Here is a 22,273-nt window from a genome sequence, read left to right on the forward strand (position 1 = left end):
CTCTCATGCCCTTGGCCTCGGTCTGCACCGAGGTACCCAGGTGCACGCTGCCATATGCAAGCACACCGGGATGTTCCCAAACATGTGTGCAGGGACTTCTTTCTATCTGTGATCGTCTGTTGTCATAAAGATGTAAGAAACCTAGATGCCCTAACGTGAAAGAGGAACATCCTTCCCTGGTAAGTGAGGGGCCTCTGGCTGTGAGAAATCCGCAGAGCCTGCCCGTGCCCTCCAGATGTCCAAAGGTGCACACGGAAGCACGTTATCTCTATTACTGACCAGAGCTTCTTATGCCCCATGTTCCACAGCTGGCCTTTCTTCTAATGAAGAAATAACTTGTCTAGCATCTACATGGCAAGAGAGATGTGCTCCCCAGTGGGGGTGGGTGGTTTTGTAGAAGAGAAGGAGCAGAGAAATGGTGGCGAGCAGTCTCCGAATCGTCTCTGTTATCCCTGGCTTGGAGTGCTCGGATTGCTGCTGTCAGTTCTAGGTTCCGAAAGTGATCTTGGTATGTCCTTAAATCCACCCATCTCGCACCCCGGATATTTGTGCCACCACATGTAGTTTTATCCTTTCCTGAGCCAATAATAATATTTTTTAAAACTTCTCTTTGTGTATAAGTTGCTGGTTTCCCTCACAAATAGTCATAAAGGCCTGAGAGTCCGTATCCATGAGCAAATATATTTAAAAAAAATCACGAGAAAATAAACCTGTTTCCTCAACACTGTTAAATATCGGTACCTTCTTCCGACATAAGTACCTGGACTCGCTGCTTGCACACCTCTCCTTATTTTTGGCAGGAAAAAAAAACTCATCCATTCACAAATTGTCTGGTAGTTCTAGAACTTACCAACAACCTCTTCTCAGGTATCCGAGTGTGCAGACTGTATTTTCTCTAACCAGCGCATGGTTAGTCTAACAAACTTCTGAGGTAATCAACTGAGAGGAGTAAAGGTTTGTTTTGGCTTTGAGTTTTGGAGTTTCAGTCCGTAATTAACTGGCCCTGCTGCTCTTGGCAGGGATGCGAGGCAGCGCAAAGCCACTAACTACCTCATGGCCAAGAAGTGACGCACAGAAAGAAAAGGGACCAGGTTCCCGCAGTGTCTCTCTTGTGCACATTCCCTGTGACCTGGATACCTCCCGCCAGATCCCACCTCTTCAGGTTTCTGTCATATCCCAACAGCCTCAAACTGGGAATCAAGCCTTTAATACATGGCCTTTTGGGGGGAGCTTCGAGCTCCTTCTTATAGGCATAGCCCTAGGAGTGTGCGGTGTGGCACAGAGCCCTGGCATTAAATGTAACTAAATCACATAGTGAAAGATAGTTTCCATTGTCCTTCTGATCCCATTAGGAAAGTCTACTTTGTGTTCACATCTCTTTAATGCCCCTCTCCTACTTGTTAACATCCCCATCACATGCAAGGCCTCATAATCAAGGTGTCCTATGTGCCAGGCTCTTTTCTGAGTGCTACAGATATCCCAGCAAGCAAACTGCAAGCTCTCCATTCCCATTCAGCCATGGTCCTAACTGAAAATATATCCTGATGCTCAAGTCCTTGAGATGGAGTGCTACCTGGGAGTAAATAGGGACCTGGAGGCGGGGCGGGGGGGGGTCCTTATACATATAGATCTAAAGTAAGCATCCTTCTGCTGCTCCAGATTTGACCTTCCAGCTCAGTTACTGCTGGAGCACACATAACTTGCCAACTGGTTTCATTCATAAAATTTTAATTATCTATAAGTCAATACTTCTGTTTGGGATAAATACTTGACACTGTGTTTGTTTTATTGATATATACTATTTATAAATAAGAATAATTTGCACCAGAAACGTTTGGATGATGCACTCTATGTTCTTTTGTGCGTGAAAATTATGAGTGATGAATGTTAGCTTGCTAAAAAAATTTTCCCTTGGAGTTTGCCACTGGCCACAACTTCACATGTGCAGTGAGTCACCTGGAGGCTTCTTGTCAGTGGTCATGTCCCTGATGGAATATATTGCCCCCTTTCCATACAGCAGATGCCAGGGAGGCAGTGGGTTATCAGATCTTCCTTTCCTCAAACCACTTCCTGTACGGCATCGGCAAAGCACGCCATGGCCTTGCCAAGCACAACACCTGGTTATCATCAGGCACGCGAGGTACAAGAAAGGAACTGGGCAACTGAGCGTATTGGGGTTGGTTGTTTGCACTACGTTCATAGAAAAGTGACAAGTTTCCTACGCACGGTGGATCAATGAATGAAAAAGTAGAGTTTAGGAGTTGCTTCATGAATAACCAGCCCAAACCATAATGCTGTTACCTATAACCCACCCAGGCCTTCAGGGTCTACCTTGTGCTCAGAGTAGTTTGCAGATCTCTTTCCGGGTAACATTTGATGAGATATGCATTTTGGTTTTTATTCTGTAATATTACGACTGATATCTGAAGCTGTTGGTGAAATTCCCAGTCAATGTCATCTGAAGTAACTAGATTAAAAGGGGAAAAACAGTAAAATACATCTCTGAAATGCATTCTATCTCTACATAGCACACAGCACCTCTTGTATAGTTCACTACAGAACAGAATGTACTGTTTCAAAATAACAACAATAATAGGGAAGATAAAAGACGAACTATAAAGCTAGCCGTCTGTGCAGTCATGCCTCCTACACTCTTACTAAACAATACTCAGAGATAGATGGTCTGCAGAAGAGCATGCTGAGGCCAAGAATGTCCGGCACTTTAATACTTATTACAAAACCACGTCTTTCTATTTTCTTTAGAAATATGAGCCAGAAACTTTCCAAAGATACTTACCTTGTTTTCCCCTAATGTTTCGTTCACCTGCCAACACTTACCTGCCACCTGATCCCATCGTGCTAAAATGTTAGAGCTTGAAAATCAGGACATCTTATTTCCTGCCTTTTCCTTGAATATGCAAATAATATAGTGAGATCAGGACACAGACTATATAGTAAGATCAGGACGCAAACAATATAGTAAGATCAGGACGCAAACAATATAGTAAGAACAGCACACAGACAATATAGTAAGAACAGCACACAGACAATATAGTAAGATCAGGACAAAATTCTTTCACTGCTATTCAGGGGACGCTAGAGAGAACTGAAACCTCCTGATGGCTCTATTGCCAGTTCTGCCACCTTTGCACTCTCAAAAATGTCTCCAAACATGTGGAGGTATGGGGAGCATGCAGCTTTCCATAAAACCTCAGGCCATATCATATGACTTTACATTAGGTTCCCATACCAAGTGTCTTTGATCTTCAGGGAATTCAGAAACTTGGCGGCTTTCTTCTTTTTGGCCTTCTGAATGGGGTCAGTTCTGTGTCTGTCCTGGCCAACCATGCTTGGTATATACAGTAGCCACTAAATCCAAAGACTGTTCCATTCAGCTCTTTGGGATTCTCCTTTCCAATGTCACATCTGCAGCTACCATACGGTGTGAACTAGTACGAACTCGGCATTTCCCCCCATGATGCTGCAACACACGAGTTGCACATGTGTCAGGAGCCTTGAAGTCTTCACTGCCCCTCACTTTAAATAATCAATCTAATGTCCAAAAGAAGGGATGTGTAGCATGCCCTTTCTAAGCAAAGAAAAGCTGAAAGGCTTTTGCTACTTACTACTTGAGAACAGGAATGGGTTATATAAATTTGAGAACATCCGCATATCAAATTTTAGTTTAAGTCAAGATTGATGTTTTTAACAGAATTTCCAAACTGACATATTAAAATTCTCAAATGTCTTCCCTAGTTTCTTGCCTCAAAGAATAAGGTTTTCATTGAAAGGTCTTTCCCTGCCATCATTAGGTTTATGCCTAGATGTTGCTAAGGCTGTTATGCATGGTGCTGTTTGCATGACCTCTTTCTCACTAGTAAATAGAAAGCTTGCTGATTTTGTAAGTTGGGTTTCTATCCGGCCACTGTAATGGAAGTTTTAGTTACTTCGAGAAACTCTCTCATAGAACTTTAGACATGGTCCCCTGAAAACAGAGATAATTTGACTTGTTTTCCTATTTGTACCCCTTTGTCTTCCTACTTCTACCTAGCTGCTCTAAATGGGACTTCAAGCAGTATGTTAAAAGGGACCCAGGACAGTAACCAGCCCCATTGAGTTTCTGATTTTAATGAGATTGCTTCAAGTTTTTCTCCATTTCGGAAGATGTGGGATGCTTGTCATACATAGACTTTATGTTGAAATACATTCTCTCTATGCCTATTTTGTCTAGGACTTTTATCTTGAAGCACAGTAAATTTCTTAAATGATTAGAAAAATATCTTTGAAAGCATTTAACAGCCTTAGCAATCAAGAAAAGCAAATCAAAACTACTTTGGGATTTCATCCGACCCCAGTCAGAATGGCTAAGATAAAGCAAACAACTGTCTAGAGATGCTGGCGAGAATGTGGGGAAGAGGAACCTTCATTCACTGTTGGTGGGAATGCAAGCTGGTTCAACCACTGTGAAAAGCTGTGTGGAGAATTCTCAAAAAAACTAAAAACAGATCTGTCATATGCCTGAATTCTACCTCGCCTTGGCACATAGCTGAAGAACTCAGCATCCTACTACAGCGATCTGTTTCACCATGTTCATTGCTGCTCTGTTCACAATATGCAGGAAATAGAAGCTGACTAAATTTCTGGCAACTGGTGAATGCATAATGAAAATGGGGTACAAATGCACAATAGAATTCTTTTCAGATGTGAAGTAAAATATAATCATCGAGTTTGCCGGTAAATGGATAGAACTGGGAAGTACTATACTGAATGAGGTAACCTGGAGCCAGAAATACAAACTGTATGTTCTCTTATTTGTCGATTCCAGCTCCAAAGCTGTAGATTTAAATATATAATCTGGAGCAACCACGGAAGCTGGAAAAGTAGAAAATGGCGGTGGGGAGAAGGGAGTTGGAGAAAGAGCTCTAGGAGGGAGTAATAGTAGATCATAAGTGTTTTGAAGAGGAAAAGGGAGAAAACTCAGACAGGACTTAACTGGATGTAGGAAAGGAAGGGTACGAGGTGAAGAAAGAGAAATAACAGTATGGATGTTTAAGAGACAGACCATAGGGAAACACTTTGTATTAATTTAAAAATACATGCAGATGGTGTCAGAGCTTCTATTATTTTCATTCTGTTTATTTATTTATCTATTTATTATCCTACAGGTTTTACTTAGATGTTATGGGTTCTAGTTTTGAACTTAAATGGGATTCCCAAGTGTGCGAGCCAGTGGGTCTCTGCATCTGTATGTGTTTCTTGTGCCTGTTTTTGGATTCTTTTACTTCTGTTTGTTTGTTTTGTCCTATTCCCATTTCCTTAGCTTTATCTTGTTATATTTCATTATTATCCCTTATATGTCTGTTTATTTTCTAACAAGAGACAAGAAGGGTATGGATCCAGATGGAAGGGGAGATGACGAAGAACCAGGAGAAGCAGAGAAGAGAAAAAGTAATTAATAAAAAGGAAAAATGCAATATTTATACATACATACATATATATGTATACGTACACACACACACACACACGGGGGGGGGGCATATGGAACTTCAACTTTAAACTATTCTTAAACCACAACACAGTGGTAGGCCCGAAACAAAACTGTATTAACTGTGTACAGAAAGGCTAGCACACACACTGTGACTGATGGTGCTCGTTGTCACCTTGACAGGATCTAGAGTCACCTGGAGATGGGCCTCTGTACATGCCTACAGCATGTGCATGCATAGGGCAGGTATCTTGATTATGTTATTTGGTGTGAGGAGACCCATCTCAATTGTGAGCAGGCAGGGGATTCTGACTATATAAAATAGAGAGTGAGCTAAGCATGAAGGTCTTTAACTGTCTATCTCTAAGTCTCTCTCTCTCTCTCTCTCTCTCTCTCTCTCTCTCTCTCTCTCTCTCTTTTGCCCCCCTTTTGTTTTGGTTTGGTTTTTTTTTGGTATGTCTTTTTATGTTATAAAAATTTCCCATTGTGAATATCAGATAAAATAAAGCTTCAAAACTTTAGGTACAGACACAAAAATACTAATGGAGCAGTTGCTGCAGTACATGTTTTTATATCCATTCTCTCCTGGGGGAGCTATGCACAGCTCTCTGTTGTGGGTCTTTCCGGGGAATTTACACCATTCGTTCTGTGGAGAGAAATTACTGTAAAGAAGCAATGATAAGGATCTAGTCTTCCCTGTTCTTTTCCAGCACACGACGGTTTTACCCTTTATATTAATCGAGATGAGGACATCCCACCATCAGTATCCCAGTAGGAGCAGCGGACTCGCCGCCATATGCACCTTCTCCGTGAGCTATATATTATGGTAAGGATCGTGCCTGCTGGGCGTTCGTACTGTATTAGATTCTACACTGCTAAATATGGGCACATATTGCATTATGGATATAATCACTAACAGATTCACACTGCGTGTCTCATTTGATCCAAGACCTGGGCTTTGTCTTGTTTCCCCAGATGCTTATATTTTTAGAAATATATGCCAAACCTCACACAGCAGGAATTTGTTGAACAATCCCATGTAAGCAGTGCGCCTTCCAAGCTACGTTTTTCAACTTGTTTTCAAACTAAATGTTTTTCTTGGACACTAGTTTTATAGCTTAAGGGCTTTTTCTTTTGCTGGGGATTTTGTTTTTGTTGTTGCTTTCGTTGGGGGAGTGGAGGTTGCAGCAAACACAAGCGAAAGCGAACGAACCAACCTCTGTAAACGAAAATGTACACTTTTATGGGCCTACTTAAAACCTACTCAAAAACGATCTGTTATAAGTAGAATGCATTTAGCTTACTTGTTTTTTGATATTGGAGGAAATAAACCACAAGAGTTCGCCATGTGATCTGTGGGGCAAACTGAAGTTCCAAGCTTGTGGTGCCAAATTTACCCGATAAGAAGTTTTGCTTCATGTTAACTTGTGTTTTTATCATGTTTCAGCAATTGATAACTCATTTATCTTACGATGGAGAATTAAATTTCTTTTTTATAATTCCAAGTCCTTTCTGATATGTTAGCACAGAAAGAGGCCATTCCTCCTCTAAGCATCTCTACCTCTTGGGACTCTCTTGTTCTGGGTTCTGGGGTCACCATCCCCTCTCTTAGACCTGGAGCTCTGGACAACATTCTTACAAATACCTCACAATGGTTTACAATCCTGCTCAAATCTCCACTCTTCTGGAGGTACGGTCTCCGTGGAGCAATTTGCTCCAGCCAGCCTAGAGATGGCGAAGAGGGTAGTCAGTATAAGACTTTACATGCTTCATATAAACTAAGACATTATATCCCAGACCTGAGAAGAAAGAACATTAACCACCAGGAATAGATAATATGTACTGAATTTAAGTAATATTCAGAGTACAGACCTCAGAATAAGCAGCCAGTAGAGTTCACCCCTTCTGCCTACAGCCAGACCACCAACTAGCGAAAGGCTCTTCATAAAGACTTGAGAAGTTTGTTTCCCTAATCACCTACTTTATACATGGGGGTTTTTTGTTGCTTTGTTATTTTTTTTTAATTTCCTATCCAGAATCTTAAGTATTGACTTTCTCTTATAGAAAAAGTCCAAGAGATTTGTCTCACTGGTGACGTGTAAACAAATGATGTTGTATCTCAGAAGTGAACGTATGTGCTTTGTAAATATGAACTTGGCATTCAAAGATTGTTAGCTTTCCAAAGAATCAAATATGGAAGATGCACAGTCATTCTGGGGTGCTGTCTGAAACTACCTTGGCCTTAAAAGTCAGCTCTCTTCCCCAACACTCTTCCACAAGCTCATCACCACAGTGCATGGGCTTATGTGAGGGACAAGGAAGCTCTCTCTGGGAGCTGTGGTGTATTTCTGAGAATTTATTCATGTGCTGCAAAATGATCTTGCAGAGCCTGGAGGTTTCACAAACTATGTTCTTTCTGATGGCTTTTCTTCCACTGGGTATACAATCAGCCCACGTTCCAAAGAGACGCATGGGAAATACCACACAGTCCTCATTATAGACCCCCAAGATCCCTCGTTAAAATGAAGCATTACTCGTGTGCTCTGTGCCAAGTGAGGCTTGCCAGCCCCATGTACTCCCTCAGCAAACCAGTACTTGTTTAGACATGTACTTGCATTAACCAGCAAATTCCCTCAGATTTGTTCTGAGGGAGCTTTCAAAGGAGACTTTTTTCCCTTTGGTGTTCTGCCCTAGGCATTCACAGCTCTGCCAAAAGCTAAACAATGCCCCTCGAGTCATGTCACATTGTATAAATCCAAGGGTTTAATTGTTGTCAAAAAGGTACTGGCTTTTGCTCCCTTCCAGACTGTCTCGGAGCCTAACATACCAGTGACACAGCGGTGAAAGATTCAGGAAATGAAATCTTCAGATAGCATACCAGTGTTGTGACTGAACATTCCAGAACCTCACGCCAAGATGGGAGAAACCGTTCCTCTTATCATGTGCTAATTATAAAATAAATGGGTCTTCTTTACAATGCTGGGAATGGCAAGTTGACTACACCTCAGGGCTGCTGGCCAGGCTGCCTGGCTACTCTTGTTGTACATTGGTTCTCCGATTTCCCAAGTGTCCTTTTCCATCTTGTTTGTTCTCCCCTAGGTTTGGATAGGATTGTTGAGAAAGTGAGGAAAGCAATGCCTTTATTCACTGGTACCACTGAGTGTGGACATCTCCCAGCCCCATGTGGGTCTTCTACAAGCTTAGCCAAATGTTTGAGGCACAAGCATCCTCCTGCCCATTTCCGAGGAGTTCTCAACTCCTTTCTTAAACTCCGCCCCGCTGCCATCACCTCCTACACATTTCTTTTATAAGATGCTGAGCATGCAGTAGGGAACCCTTGGTTTTCAGCAGAGCCACAGAGATGGACACCATTCTATATGTGTTTATTCAGATCCTCTTCTAGTTCCTTCAGATAGCTCTACAGCATAGGCATTTCTTACCCATTTTCAGAGAAGGAATGAAAGCTCACAGGGGATATTTACCTTGCCTAAGACAAACTACGGACCTATTGCCAAACAATAATAGTACAAGCCCAGGTACACGGCTCAGAGTCCACACCATTAACCATGCCCTATGCTGCCCCTCCTGGGTGAAGAGTGGTCTAGTAGATGAAGCTATTATGGAAGGTTTTGCTTTTCTGGATGTTTTGAAGAAAACATCAAGTCTAGGAATGAAGCCCCTTTTCTGCATTGGACCCACTCCCCTGCCTCACCTCTTTGGATCCCAGCTTCCTTGGATTGAAATTATGGAAGAGGATGGTATGAATGTGCAGGGCTTGCGGGGACCCCATTCTTTAACGGAGCCTGAGAACAAGGCCGCCATCAGAATAGAAACTTCCTGTCTGCTGCAGTCAGTTCTCAGAGGCATCAAGGCGAAGAGCAATAAAAGCTCCTAATGTTTACTTCTTGAGGGTTTGAGAATCTTAGTCAGGGCGTTCAGTTCTTCCCCACTCTGTAATTCGCTTTCCTCCTTCACACTGTCTTCACTGTAGAAATCCAAAACAACTCTAAGGGACATGAAAATAGCATTTTTATTGTCTCACAGCCCTGATGGTTTTTGACATATTCCATATTCCAAATCTCATTATCCAAAATGGGTTCATTAAACAACTTCCCAACATAAAAAAAAATAAAGTAAAATCAGAATGCAGTGTGATTTCCCTTTTATGATCCAATCCCGAATGGTTCCAGATCTGAATGCTATGTCCCACCAAACTCCTCTCACCACAGAATGCTGGATTATGTCTTGTTTTCTTATTGGCGCCTTTCCGTACTTTCTCAAGCTCTTGCTGAAAACAAACACATTTTTTTATATGCATTGTCTTCAAACTCAGAAAATCTTTTGACAAAAAATTAAAATGTACTCTAAAATATAATATTCTTAGACATGAAAAAAATTAGAAAGAAAGTGGAATTTTAGATCACATGAAAGCCCTATTCAGTAGGCTGCTTCTTCATTAGCTGAACAAATATGGTCGACATGTAGTTGTTCTTTGATCAGAAGATTGCATTTTTTCCTGATCACCCTAAACAGTTTATTCCACCATAATGGCCTTCCCTGTTAACTTTTATGTCTTTCATAGTATTTGAGTTTGTTTTTTTTGTTGTTGGTGGTGGGTTTTTTTTTTCTGGTATTGCAGAACTGGGCCCAACCTCAAAGAGTTGACTTAGAAGTGCCTCCCATTCTGGAGCGAGATGCCTCTCCTGGGGCTTGAGAAGGAGGAGGTAGTCAAGGACTCCGCTTCTGTCCCCTTCACCAAACAGCCCACTCTTCACCAGGGCTCTCTTTGCCATCTCCCCAACTCTCTGCTCCCAGCCTAGCCTGGAAAGGGGAAGGGTGCCATTGATTGAGTTTGAGTTCTATGGAGCCTTCTGAGAAGGGAGCGCCACCACACACTCACTGAGGGCAAGCATGAGAGAACCCCTGAGAAATGGTAGAGCTGAGGCGGGAATCTGATCTAGGAGTCTTCCTCAGTTGTCCCATAGGAGTCAGGAAGAACATGGTAGGGGAGAGGAGGGGGCAGCCATGGGACTGCCTGCCTGAACCGGGAGGGACTACGGCGACTGGAGACAGCCGTTGTTCTTCCAGTTGTGTCCTACAGATGGGTAAGCTTCATGGGAATCTGGTTTCACAGAGGAAAGCTTGGCACTGAGATGTCTCAGTGGCCCAATGACAAGTGCAGCCTCGAGGCAAGAAATTTTGCAAGAGTGAGCAATGGAGTGTGTGTGCTGCCACAGTCAGAGGTCAAGGGAGGCAGCCATGTCTCCCTGTGGTCCTCAGTGTCCCTGACAGGAAGTTAGTCAGGATTTCCATGAGACCAGAAAAATGGCAGACTGGGACAATGACTCAGTGGGTAAGAAGGGGCACTTGCTTTGTAATTATGAGCACTTGAGTTTGAATTCTCACCACACACGGGAAAAGCTAGGCATAACCCCACTTGCCTCAAACCCCAACACTGACAGGCGGAGACAGATCCTGAGAGGTTGCTGGCTAGCCTGCCTATTCAAAATGATGAGCTTCCGGCTCAGTGAGTGACCTTCTCTCAGGGCAGTAAGGGGTGAAAATTTATAGAGGAAGGAAGACCTGACAAATTGCCCTGGCCATGAATACACCACACACATGTCCAACACACACACACACCAATTAGAGAAACTGACATACGTTGGCCACCATATGACTGGCACTCCATGCAGTATCCATCTTTGGCCTCTCTGTTCTCTATCCTGAGTCACTGGGTTCCCTTACCTGTTTCTTCATTCCTCAGAAGTTAGGCTTCGTCCTGACGTTGGTAAACATGTGTTTCAGAAGTTCATCTCTCTTCTTCCTAGGATCTTGGGGAAACCCTTGGTCCTCTCTTGGCCTCATCCCCCCCCCCCATAAAATGGGAATAAGCTAAGCATCTGTCTCTCAGAGTTGTGAAGATTAATGAACACACAGGGACCCGCAGGAAAGTTGTGCATTCTCTCTAGGCAAAAGAAAACTATCCTGGATGCCTACATCCTTTCTCATCCTCAAACTTTTTATTTTCATTTTGTGCCCTGTTCTTCTCATGGGTCTTACTCCTCCTTCGTGCTGAGTGTGTCTCTGCAGCTTATTAGGGATGTGGAAAGCATAAAGCGTTTTTCTGAAATGTTCCTATGGTTCATGTATTAAGTTATTTCCAGCGCTCAGCTCTCCCCCGAGACTTGAGAATGTCATTGCTTTCCCATTATTTCAATCTGCTCATTTTTCACAAGCACTTGGTTGAGAAAGCGTTGTTTCCTTATGCTCTAACGAGAAGCCTCTTTGGACAACCGAGGGTGTCGCAGCTGAAAGTGGCTGCTCTGGGTCCCTCGAAGTGTGCAGTGGGTCACAGGTCAGGTGAGTTCTGCCTCTACCCCAAACATCTGTGCCAGAGTTCTTCAGAGACCAGGGCCAGATCCTCATTTATTCTCCCCACGTCAGCCTGTTTCTCCTGTGACCACAATAACTCCATCCCAGACCATCAGGTCGGATACTCTCTTAAACTTGGGCCGTTATCTACTCATTTAGCAATTACAAAACCACCTCGGGCCATACCTGATCTCCTTTTCCCATCCACAAATTCTCATCCCTCTCCCCAGCATCATTACCCACCTGGTATTCATGCCAGAAACACACTGGGCATCCTGAAGTCATCTCTCTGGTGCTGAAAATAGGCCATCAGTTGCCCAGCATTGATGAAGCATCTTCAGAAACCTCACACTTTGCGCTCCCAGGGAGTCCTGCCCTTGTCTCTATAAGTCCTGCTCATCATTCGGGCCCCAGCCTTGGTGTCTTGTTTTCAGGAAGCCTTTTCTCATGTCCCATGTTTGGTTCAGCTTCTCTGTGGGGCATTATTGGTGTCTTGTTAATTTCCATCCAGGGATTTGAAACTAGCTAGAGTCGTGGAGTTTTGATTTTGCTTCAATATTTGTCCTCAAAGTCCCCTCCCCTCCCCTCACTGTCCAGAGTAAAATAAAAAAGATCTAAAATCTTAAAGAAAATAAAGAGCCTCATTGTCTACAGGTTCTAAGTGTTAATAATATTTAGACATGACAAGAGACAGAATGATATCGGAAAATATTCTTACATTAGCTTAATAAGAGAAATTATGATGGTGTGTGAGTTTTAAATGAAAGCAAAGTATGGAAATGAATATATTACATGTACATTTATCATACCTGTCTTACACTTTGCTCCACAGTAACCACATAAAGTGTCTAAAATGTCCCTGCTACCCATTTTTCTAAGATTGAATCTCAGCTTAATTGTCTCTTTTCCCACCTGCCTGATTTGCTTAAATTGCCAATAGAAGCTCATAAACTTCGAGAAGAAACCCCGAAGGCCACACTCGGCGGGAGTGACAGCCCATGCGGGAGGTGATCCAGTTTAAGCACTGGAAATGTTTCAAGTAGAGGAGGATATTACTTACTGACAGCCTCCCAGCTTCCCTGAGGTGAGCTCTTGGGCTTCTGAGACCATGAGAGCACCTGAAATCTCAAGCATGTCCTCTGGTGGGCTGCGTGTGAGGGTTTCTCTGTGTGCCTTTACACTGGCTCCAGGCTTGCCCAGGCTCCCTCTCACCACATGGCACCAACAGCCAGCAATAACCCAGAGGGTGACAGACACCTTTCTTATAGCATTAAACAGTGTTGGGGGGGTCCCAAATAAAAATTAACTGAAAATAAAGTTACCAGTTCAGAAGAACAGAAAGCTGTACTGGAGTCGAAATGCAATCGAATGCACTTCCAAGACTCAGTGGAATGTAAAGTAGAAATGAACGGAAAACAACAACAACAACAACAACAAAAATGCAAAACTTGTTCTCCAATCACCATAAAAACCCGAACTACATACAGTTAAAAAAGTCTCTCCCCTCATAATTGTAGAGGTAGAAAAGCATTATGATATTATTTTTATTCTTCCATATTCAGAAATATCTAGATATGTTGCTATAGAGCAAAGTTCATTAACTTTCTCAAACAAGCATGTACTGACTGCTTTCCATATACTGGACAGCAGGTAGAGGGGGAAGGCGAACAGTTTGTAGAAGCTTTTGCTCTGTTCAGAAGATGGCAGTCTTCTGAAGGATACAATAAAATAAAAAACAAGGTTTCCTGACCTACCTAGGGGTCATGAAAAGATAATGTAAATCTTGCCCATGGAAGTAACATATGTGATGCTCCACTGAGGATGAACAAGAATCAGACTTTGCAAGGTCCAGAGAAAGGAAGATGATCTATTGACAAAAGAGAGAAGGTCACCATTGGACAGCCAAAGATGTGGGAGCTAAGAACTTTTGACACTTACATAATTGTAGCAGTGTAAATTCAACCTCAGTTTTCTCCAGTAATGATGAGTGCGTGCGTGCGCGCGTGCATGCATGTGTGTGTGTGTATGTGTGTGTGTGTGTGTGTGTGTGTGTTTACAGGTAAATGTGCAAGCTGGGGTTAGAAGCTAACTTTGGGTTCCTTCTTCAATCACCCCCCTCCTCGATGTCTGAGAGAGGTTCTCTCGCTGAAGCTAGGACTCCTGAATCCAGCTGGATTGGCTGGCCAGGGAACTCCGGGGGTCCACCTGCCCTAGCCTCCTCCCTAGCTCTGGGATTGCGGATAATTTCCTCAGGCCCAGATATTTTTGTGTAAATGCTGGAGAGCAAACTCTCATGTATGTTCAGCAAACACTTTACCAACCAAGCCATCTTCTCAGTCCTTTTTTATTTGTTTGTTTGCTCGTTTTGTTTTCTTTTTCTTTTCGGTCTTATGACAACATCTTTCTTTGAGTGGGTTCTCTAGTGGTTGGTGGTTGACTGACTGCGTGAGTGGGTGTGTTAGCCCCGTCCTATGCTACCCATTTTTGGTGACAACTCTCTAGCCTGCTTTGCAGGTCCTATTCTTTTTTGTAATTGTTTTTATTGGGCTATATACTTTTGTCTGCTCCCCTTCCATCCTATCCCCTGCCCCCCCCCACTCTCTCCCATGATCCCAATTTACTCAGATCTTGCCTTTTCCTATTTCCCTGGTAGATTAGATCCATTATGTCTCTCATAGGGTCCTTTTTGTTGTCTAGGTTCTCTGGGATTGTGAATTGTAGGCTGGTTTTCTTTGGTTTATGTCTAAAAGCCACTTAAGAGTGAGTACATATTATATTTATCTTTCTGGGTCTGGATTACCTCACTCAGTCAGTATGATGTTTTCTAGATCTATCCATTTGCTTGCAAATTTCAAAATGTCATTATTTTTCCCCCACTGAGTAATACTCCTTTGTATATATGTACCACATCTTCTTTATCCATTCACTGATCAGGAGGCCTTTAGGTTGTTTCCAGGTTCTGGCTAAGACAAATAATGCTGCTATGAACATAGTTGAGCACATGTCTTTATGGTATGATTGAGCACCCTTTGGGTATATACCCAAAAGTGGTATTGCTAGGTCTTAGGGTAGGTTGTTTCCTAATTTTCTGAGCAATTGTCATACTGATTTCCAAAGGGGCTGTAGCAGTTTGCAGTCCCACCAACAATGGAGGAGTGTTCCCTTTACCCCACATCCTCTCCAGCATAAGCTGTCATCAGTGTTTTTGATCTTGACCATTCTTGCAGGTATAAGATGGACTCTCAGGTTTGTTTTGATTTGCATTTCTCTAATGGCTAAGGATGTTGAGCATTTCCTTAAGTGTCTTTCAACCATTTTAGATTCATTTGTTGAGAGTTCTCTGTTTAGGTCTGTACCCCATTTTTATTGGATTATTTGTTCTTTTGATGACCAATTTCTTGGATTTGTTTTGTGCATGGTGATAGATATGGATCTATTTTCATCCTTCTACGTGTTGATATCCAATTATTGTAGGTCCTATTCTTTCATCCCGACTCCCCATTGCTCTAATTTCTTTACAACCTTCTACAGCCTCCTGTGCATTTTTCACTTTTTGGCAAGAAAGTTTGTTTTTAAAATTCAGATTTTGTCATGCTCTAGTCCTACTTAAAACACCCCTAACAGTTTGTTTTTCCTAGTTGGAAGTTTTGGGGGGACATTTCCATTTTGTTACCACTTTTGTTTTTCTCTGCATGATGACGTATCCTTGGGCTGTGAAATTTTCACATGAAAATAGAAAAAGCAAATGTGCAAGCCACCTCTAAAATCTGAGAATGACATACAAAAATCTTACATAAGTTGAAACAATGCATAAATTTGCAGGTACAAATACAAACCATTTTGCAAGAGCAATAAGTGACTTAGCCCCATGGCATCTGGTTGGAAAAACATTGGATAAGAAGTAGGTGGAATCCTGTGGTTTAGATGAGCTGTTTTCTAAGCTCTGCTAGGAGATTGCAAGAAAAAGGTGAAAATTCATTCATAAATTCTTGTCAGCCTCTTGAGAAATCCAAGAATTGTCATGAGGACTGTGTTTGGCTCTGTTCATTCCCTAGAGAGACGAGGAGCTCATGAGATGCTGTCAGGGAGCCAAAGAGTTGTCACTTCAGGACAAGTCGCTGTCAGAAACACGTGAATCTTGGTTTCCCTTTGCTACCCACCACATATATGAAATTTTAACCAAAAATCTACTTAAAAGTTTAGAAAATTATTGGGCAAACAAGAGGGCTGAAAGGACATGTTTTCAAGTTTGATGACCTGACAGTCACACACATGAACACACACAGCTCTTGTGACCTGAATAGGACCTCCAAAAGAACAAGAACAAGAAAAATAAAATTCTGGTATGGATGGGGATGGGGCTCTGGGTACCCACCCCTATCAGAATAGCTAATGGCAGTTGGTGGCTGCTGAATGAGAGGAAGAGGTCAGCCATTGGTAGGCTGCGTATGCCCTAATGAGTGGTTCTCAGCCTTCCTAGTGCTGCGACCCTTTAATACAATACAGTTCCTCATGTTGTGGTGACCCCCGCCATAAAATTATTTCACTGATGCTTGATAACTATAATTTTGTTGCTGTTATGTAGCATAACGCAAATGTCTGATATGCAGGATATCTGATATGTGACCCTGTGGAAGAATTTTGACCTCCAACAGGGTTTTGATCCACAGCTTGAGAACCACTGCCCTAGTGGATGACTGCACACACATGTGCGTGTGAGCAGCACTAGCTGACCTAGTGCTTTCTTTTTTCTTACATGCTGAAGTTGAGAAAGAGATAGGAGATATGCTGGGGGATCTAGGAGGGACTGGAAGGAGGGCGTGTGGGGATGGATCTGACCAAGACACATTGCATGTGTGTATAAATTTTTCAGAGATTAACTAATATAAATTGATTTCAATATAATTATATAATTTCATTAGTTTTCAAGACATCCCCTGATCTCTAAGTGTGCCCTGTCCCACATGTGTGTCTATACAAGAGTGCTTATTTTTGTCTGCACACATGCACACACACAGACATATGCACTAAATGAATAATTATAATAAAGATCTGAATAGAAAAAAATTAGGAAATAAAAAGAAACCTTTAAACTGAGTACAGTGTGTAGTCATGCTGTTTGCCTTTCAGATATCCAGGTAGCTGAGGTTAACACAGGTTAACCTATCCTATCCTGGAACAAACTTTAAGGAAAAATAATTCCTTTCTTGTGTATTGCTCCTTCTTTATTTGTATGACAAGAGCAAATGTCCAAGTAGGTTTAGGTTTTTCTTTTTTCATTTTTGAAAATTCCTAGGTTTCAAAAGCCATTCCCTGGCCGGCTTAACGGGCCTCTTGAAGTGTCCTTGTCGTATCTGTTCCATCGTTTCTAGCATCTGCTCATCTCCAGTCTTGATGTGGAGAAGTCTGAGGGAAACCTTATCTCTCTGGAAAGTGTCCCTGTCCTAGTTTTCCACCGCTGTGGAGACACAGCATCACCAAGGCAGCCTCTAAAAGGAAGTGTTTGACTGAGGCTTGCTTACAGTCTCAGAGGATGAATCTATGACCATCATGGTGGGAAATGCAGCAGGCAAGCATGGTGCTAGCAGTATCTGAGAGCGTATAGCTGATCCACATGCAGCCGACAGAGAGCTGGGAACAGAAGGGTGAGGCAGACAGAGGGAGATGGGGGGGGGGGACTGACTAGGGATTTTGAAGCCTCAAAGTCCATCCCCGGTGAAACACCTTCTCTGACAAGGCCATAGTTCTAATCCTTCCCAAATGTTCACCAGCTGGGTACCAAGCATTCAAATACGTGAGCCTATGAGGGTTATTCTCATTCAAACCACTATAGATCCTCTATTATTCAGGACACATTTTAAAATTTAGTTTTTCTCTAAATTAAATAATAGTTTCAGCAGAGTTAAAGTCATCTTGTCAAGTTTACCTTTATACTTAAAATTAGTTCCAATTTCAGATTAAGGTTCCTTTATTGTTGGAATTTTTTTACCACACAAAGGATTGAACTTTCTTTTTCATTTTTATTCAGCCCCTGACTCCAGCCCAAAAGATGGTGCAATCCACACGCAAGATCCTGGGTTCAGTCAGATAGTAAACAGGAATGAAGCCCCAGGAGCCTCTAGAGAACTTTTCTGTAACATGAGGAGGCCTGCTTGTTGTGGTTTTCTGTCCAGCCCGGCCTTCCAGCTATTTAGTCCCAGAGAAAATGACACAGAGATCTCTATAGGTTATAAAGCTGATTGGCCCATTAGGTCAGGCTACTTACTAGCTAATTCTCACATCTTGATTAACCCATTTTTCTGATCTATGTTAGCCATGTGGCTCAGTACCTTTTTCAATGGGGCAGCTCACATCCTGCTGCTTCTGTGATCTGGGCGGGAGTGGGAGGAATCAGCTTTCTCCTCCCCAGAATTCTCCTGCTCTCCTTGCATCATTTCCATTTCCTGTCTGGTTTTCCCGCCTACACCTCTTGCCTGGCCAATCAGCGTTTATTTAAAACATGATTGACAGAATACAGATAATTCTCCCACACCACTTTTCCCTGCTGAAATAAGCAGATGAGGTCTTCCGAGACTCCACACAATACAGCCCCTGCATATTGGTGCCCCTTTGTCCTTTGACGCCATCATACCCACGTGCTTTTTGTCCTTCAGCCACACTGACTTCTTTCCATCCCTGAGACACACTGGGTGTTAATCTGAGCTAAGAGAAACCCAGATAGCTGTCAGAGCATTGTAACATGAAGGCCAGCTTGTTGGGGTATCTGTTCCTGTCCGGTACCCCACAGCCGGCAACTCCCAAGGAAAATCACACACAAGACTCCATAAGATTATAAACTGATTGGCCCATTAGGTCAGGCTTCTTATTAGCCCTTGTAACTTATATTATATTAACCCATTATTCTGATCTATGTTAGCCATATGGCTTGGTACCTTTTCCAGCTGTCAGCTTCACATGCTGCCTATTTGGTGGTCTGAGCAGGAATGCAGAGAGCTTCCTGCTTCTCAGAAAACTCCCGGTCTCTTTTCTCCACCCCTACTTCCTGTCTGGCTTTCCCATCTATACTGCCTGCCTGGCCAATCAGCATTTTATTAAAATATGATTGACAGAATACAGACAATTCTCCCACACCAGAGCATTACTTCAGCTTTCTGTGAGGGTGAATTTGCAAGAAGTTGGCATGTGAATCTACTGATAGCTAGGTATCAGACTCATCCACAAAGGTGGGCATCACCCAGTCCTCAGAAAGCCTGGAAGTATGGTGTGAGATGGGCAGCCTGCAGTCTCTGCCTGAGTTGGGACATCTATCTTCTTTTCAACTATCAGAACTTCTCATTCTGAAGCCTGTGGACTCAGAAGTTATGATTCTTAGGGATATGGGCTTAGGTAGAACTATACCACTAGCTTTTCTGGACCTTCGGCTTCCAGACAGTGAACAATGAGGCTTTCAGATCCTTAATCAGTGAGCCAGTTCCTCCCAAACAAATTACTCTCTGTGACTGTAGTGAACCATACCACTGATATACATGCCACACTTTTTCCGTGGCTCTGGTGAGCCATCTGATACACATGCCACGCTCTTTCCATGGCTCTGGTGAACCATCTGATACACATGTCACGCTCTTTCCATAGCTCTGGTGAACCATTTGATACACATGGCACACTCTTTCCGTGGCTCTGGTGAACCATCTGATACACATGCCATGCTCTTTCTGTGGCTCTGGTGAGCCATCTGATACACAAGCCACGTTCTTTCTTCCCTGAAGGCATCACATGTTTTCCACAATTTTCTTCCCAGCTGTCACTCTGCTCCCAATCCCACCCCTGACCTACTTAGCTACCACCCTTCCCATCACATCTTTCAAGAAAACTCCCAGTTTCCCATCTGTCTTAGGTCTGGGTTTCCTCTTCTCAGTTGCTTGTTGGATTTGTCCCTTAAGTGTCTTCCGTCCTTCCAAACAGCAGTGTTCTGAATGTAAGGACTATGCCTTTTCTGTTTGTTGCTGTAGCCTGACCTTCTAGCACAGAGGTTCTCGGTCTTCCTAATGCTGAGACCCTTTAATACAGTTCCTCATGTTGTGGTGACCCTCAACTATAAAAATTATTTTGTTGCCATTTCATAGCTGTTATGTTACTACTGTTAGGAATTGTATTGTAATGCAAATATATGATATGCCACCCCCAAAGCAGTTGCAACCCAACTAGCAGAATGTGTCACTTAGAGCCTTTGTTAAATGCAGAGATGAATGAGGAGACAACATAAACTAAGACACTAAGAAAATAAAGTGTGAGTTCTGGGGGACTGAGTTCTTATGCATAAGTACTGACTATAGTACTTAGCTGTCACCCCAGTCCAAAATACCATGTTTTGCTTTTACATTGTTCAATTGTTAAGCAACTCTCTTGTTAGAATTGGGGGTGGGTTGGGGATAGAGATGGAACTTTAAAAGTATCAAAAACACAAGTTATAAAAAGAGAAGGAGCTGATGGAGAAACGGGAGAAACAGGGTGATCTCATAACATGGGAAGTTCCTGGCTGAACTTTGGAGAACACAGTGTAAGAAGGGGTTCTGTCTGTCTCCTCTTCAGAGCTCTACATACCAGTGCCGCTAAACGACTTGACGCTCCATGAACTCACCTCTGAGACACGTTATGTTCATCTCTCTACCTGAACTATTTTTTCCTGGCCCTTCCCATCATTCTTAATATATCTCTGAGTCTCAGATTAGATACTGCGTACTCCAAGAAATCTTCTCTGACATCGTGACTCACCTGTGGTTCCCCTTCCAAGGACTCACAACATCTTCAGTGACACAACTTTGATCTACCCACACACCTACCTACACCACAGCCAGCCTGTAATCTCAGGAGCAAGCGCTGTGGTACTCCCCGCCATTAGCCACATGGCCTGGGGAAATGCCTGCTGTCTGGAGGGAGCTTGCTCAGTCAAAGTCAGCAATAGTGGAACAAAGAGATAGTGTAGACTGTCAAAAGCTTCATCCAGGCAGGCATCACAGTGCACACAGCACTTAGAGGCCCAAGCAGGAAGATTATCATGTCAATGTCAAAAGAAAACCTTGTCTCAAAAGGGGGGGGGGCAGCAACAAATAGATGACTTGAATCCATGAACATTGAAGAAGCCGAGATGTAGGGCAGAACAGATGGCAGGTGCCTTTCCCACACGCTGGCAGCTGCATTTCCTCAGAGATGAATTTCTGTGTCTTTAAAAAATAAGTGAGAACTAGAGTAAGTAATGTTTGTCAAAACATATTTGTCTCTCTGGAAAGTGTTGAGAATGAGTCTTTAGAAATGACTAAATTATCAGCTCTCTCCTTTTCTCTCGTTGTCCACACCGAGTGTTCCGTTCTCGGTGATAATGTCTACACACACCTGGGAGGAGGAAAGAGGCTGTTTACAGAGCTGCAGACTGACAGAGCCCTGCACCATAGTAGCCAGGATCTCACATGTGACCCATCGTTAGAAATGGCCACTGCAGGACTAGGATGATGGCTCCCTAGGTATAGTGCTTGCCATGCAAGCGGAAGCTAGAATCCCCAGAAGCCACAGAAGGACAGATGTGGAAGTGCATGCATCTGTAATTTCCGCATTCCTATAGGAAGCTAGGAGGTGGAGACAGAAGGATCCCCAAAAGCTTTCAAGCCAGATAGTTTGGCAAACAAGATACCCTGTCTCAAAAGGTGGAAGATGAGACAGACACCCAGTGTATCCATACTTACATTGTATGAAATTTGAATGAAATGTATGCCCTGCAATGCTGAAGCATGCATGGGCAGCCAGTATATGGTGGTTTTGTTGAACTTGGCCAGATTGGGTTTCAAGGTTTAAGTTGATGAGGACTGACCGGGTCTCTTCCTCGAGAGAGCACCAGATCTCATTACAGATGGTTGTGAGCCACCATGTGGTTGCTGGGAATTGAACTCAGGACCTTTGGAAGAGCAGGCAATGCTCTTAACTGCTGAGCCGTCTCTCCAGTGAACAGATTATGGCATGTAATAATAATAATAATAATAATAATAATAATAATAATAATAATAATAGAAATATATCCTAACAGACATCAGAGAGGATGAAATATATCCTAACAGACATCAGAGAGGATGAAATGCCTTTTACTATTTACTATCAGTTTGCCTGCCCCTGTCACATACAAAGACTGGTTGACTCAGTTAAGAATTTGACTGTACACACTTACTTTTTAAAGGTACCAAATTATAGAAAAACCAAGATTTTTAATCATATACTGAATCAATAGAAGTGCTGTCTAGACTTGAGTAAATGAAATAGCCACAAAGAACATAAAGTTAGATTTATAACACTGTCTGGTAAGCCTTTGAGTAGACGCCCTTTCCTTGAAGGGGGTCATCATATAAAAGTAACTGATACACAAATAATTAA

The 22,273-nt window shown here is 42.7% G+C and overlaps 1 protein-coding gene across 4 annotated transcripts in view; it reads left to right on the forward strand.

Moving 5' to 3' along the window:
• Window positions 1-22,273, forward strand: part of Aig1 (androgen induced 1) — a 231,248-nt gene that overhangs the window by 181,459 nt on the left and 27,516 nt on the right. For 2 of the 4 annotated variants that reach the window (XM_048425190.3, XM_048425191.3), the window contains exon 4: window positions 6,196-6,311. The exons of the other annotated variants lie outside the window; for them this stretch is intronic. In XM_048425190.3, coding sequence (XP_048281147.1) covers window positions 6,196-6,311 — 116 coding nt within the window. The remainder of the gene's footprint in view (window positions 1-6,195; window positions 6,312-22,273) is intronic. 4 annotated transcript variants of the gene reach the window in all.

The sequence above is a fragment of the Myodes glareolus genome, chromosome 1 (assembly GCF_982192425.1).
Source record: "Myodes glareolus chromosome 1, mMyoGla1.1, whole genome shotgun sequence".
NCBI lineage: Eukaryota > Metazoa > Chordata > Mammalia > Rodentia > Cricetidae > Myodes > Myodes glareolus.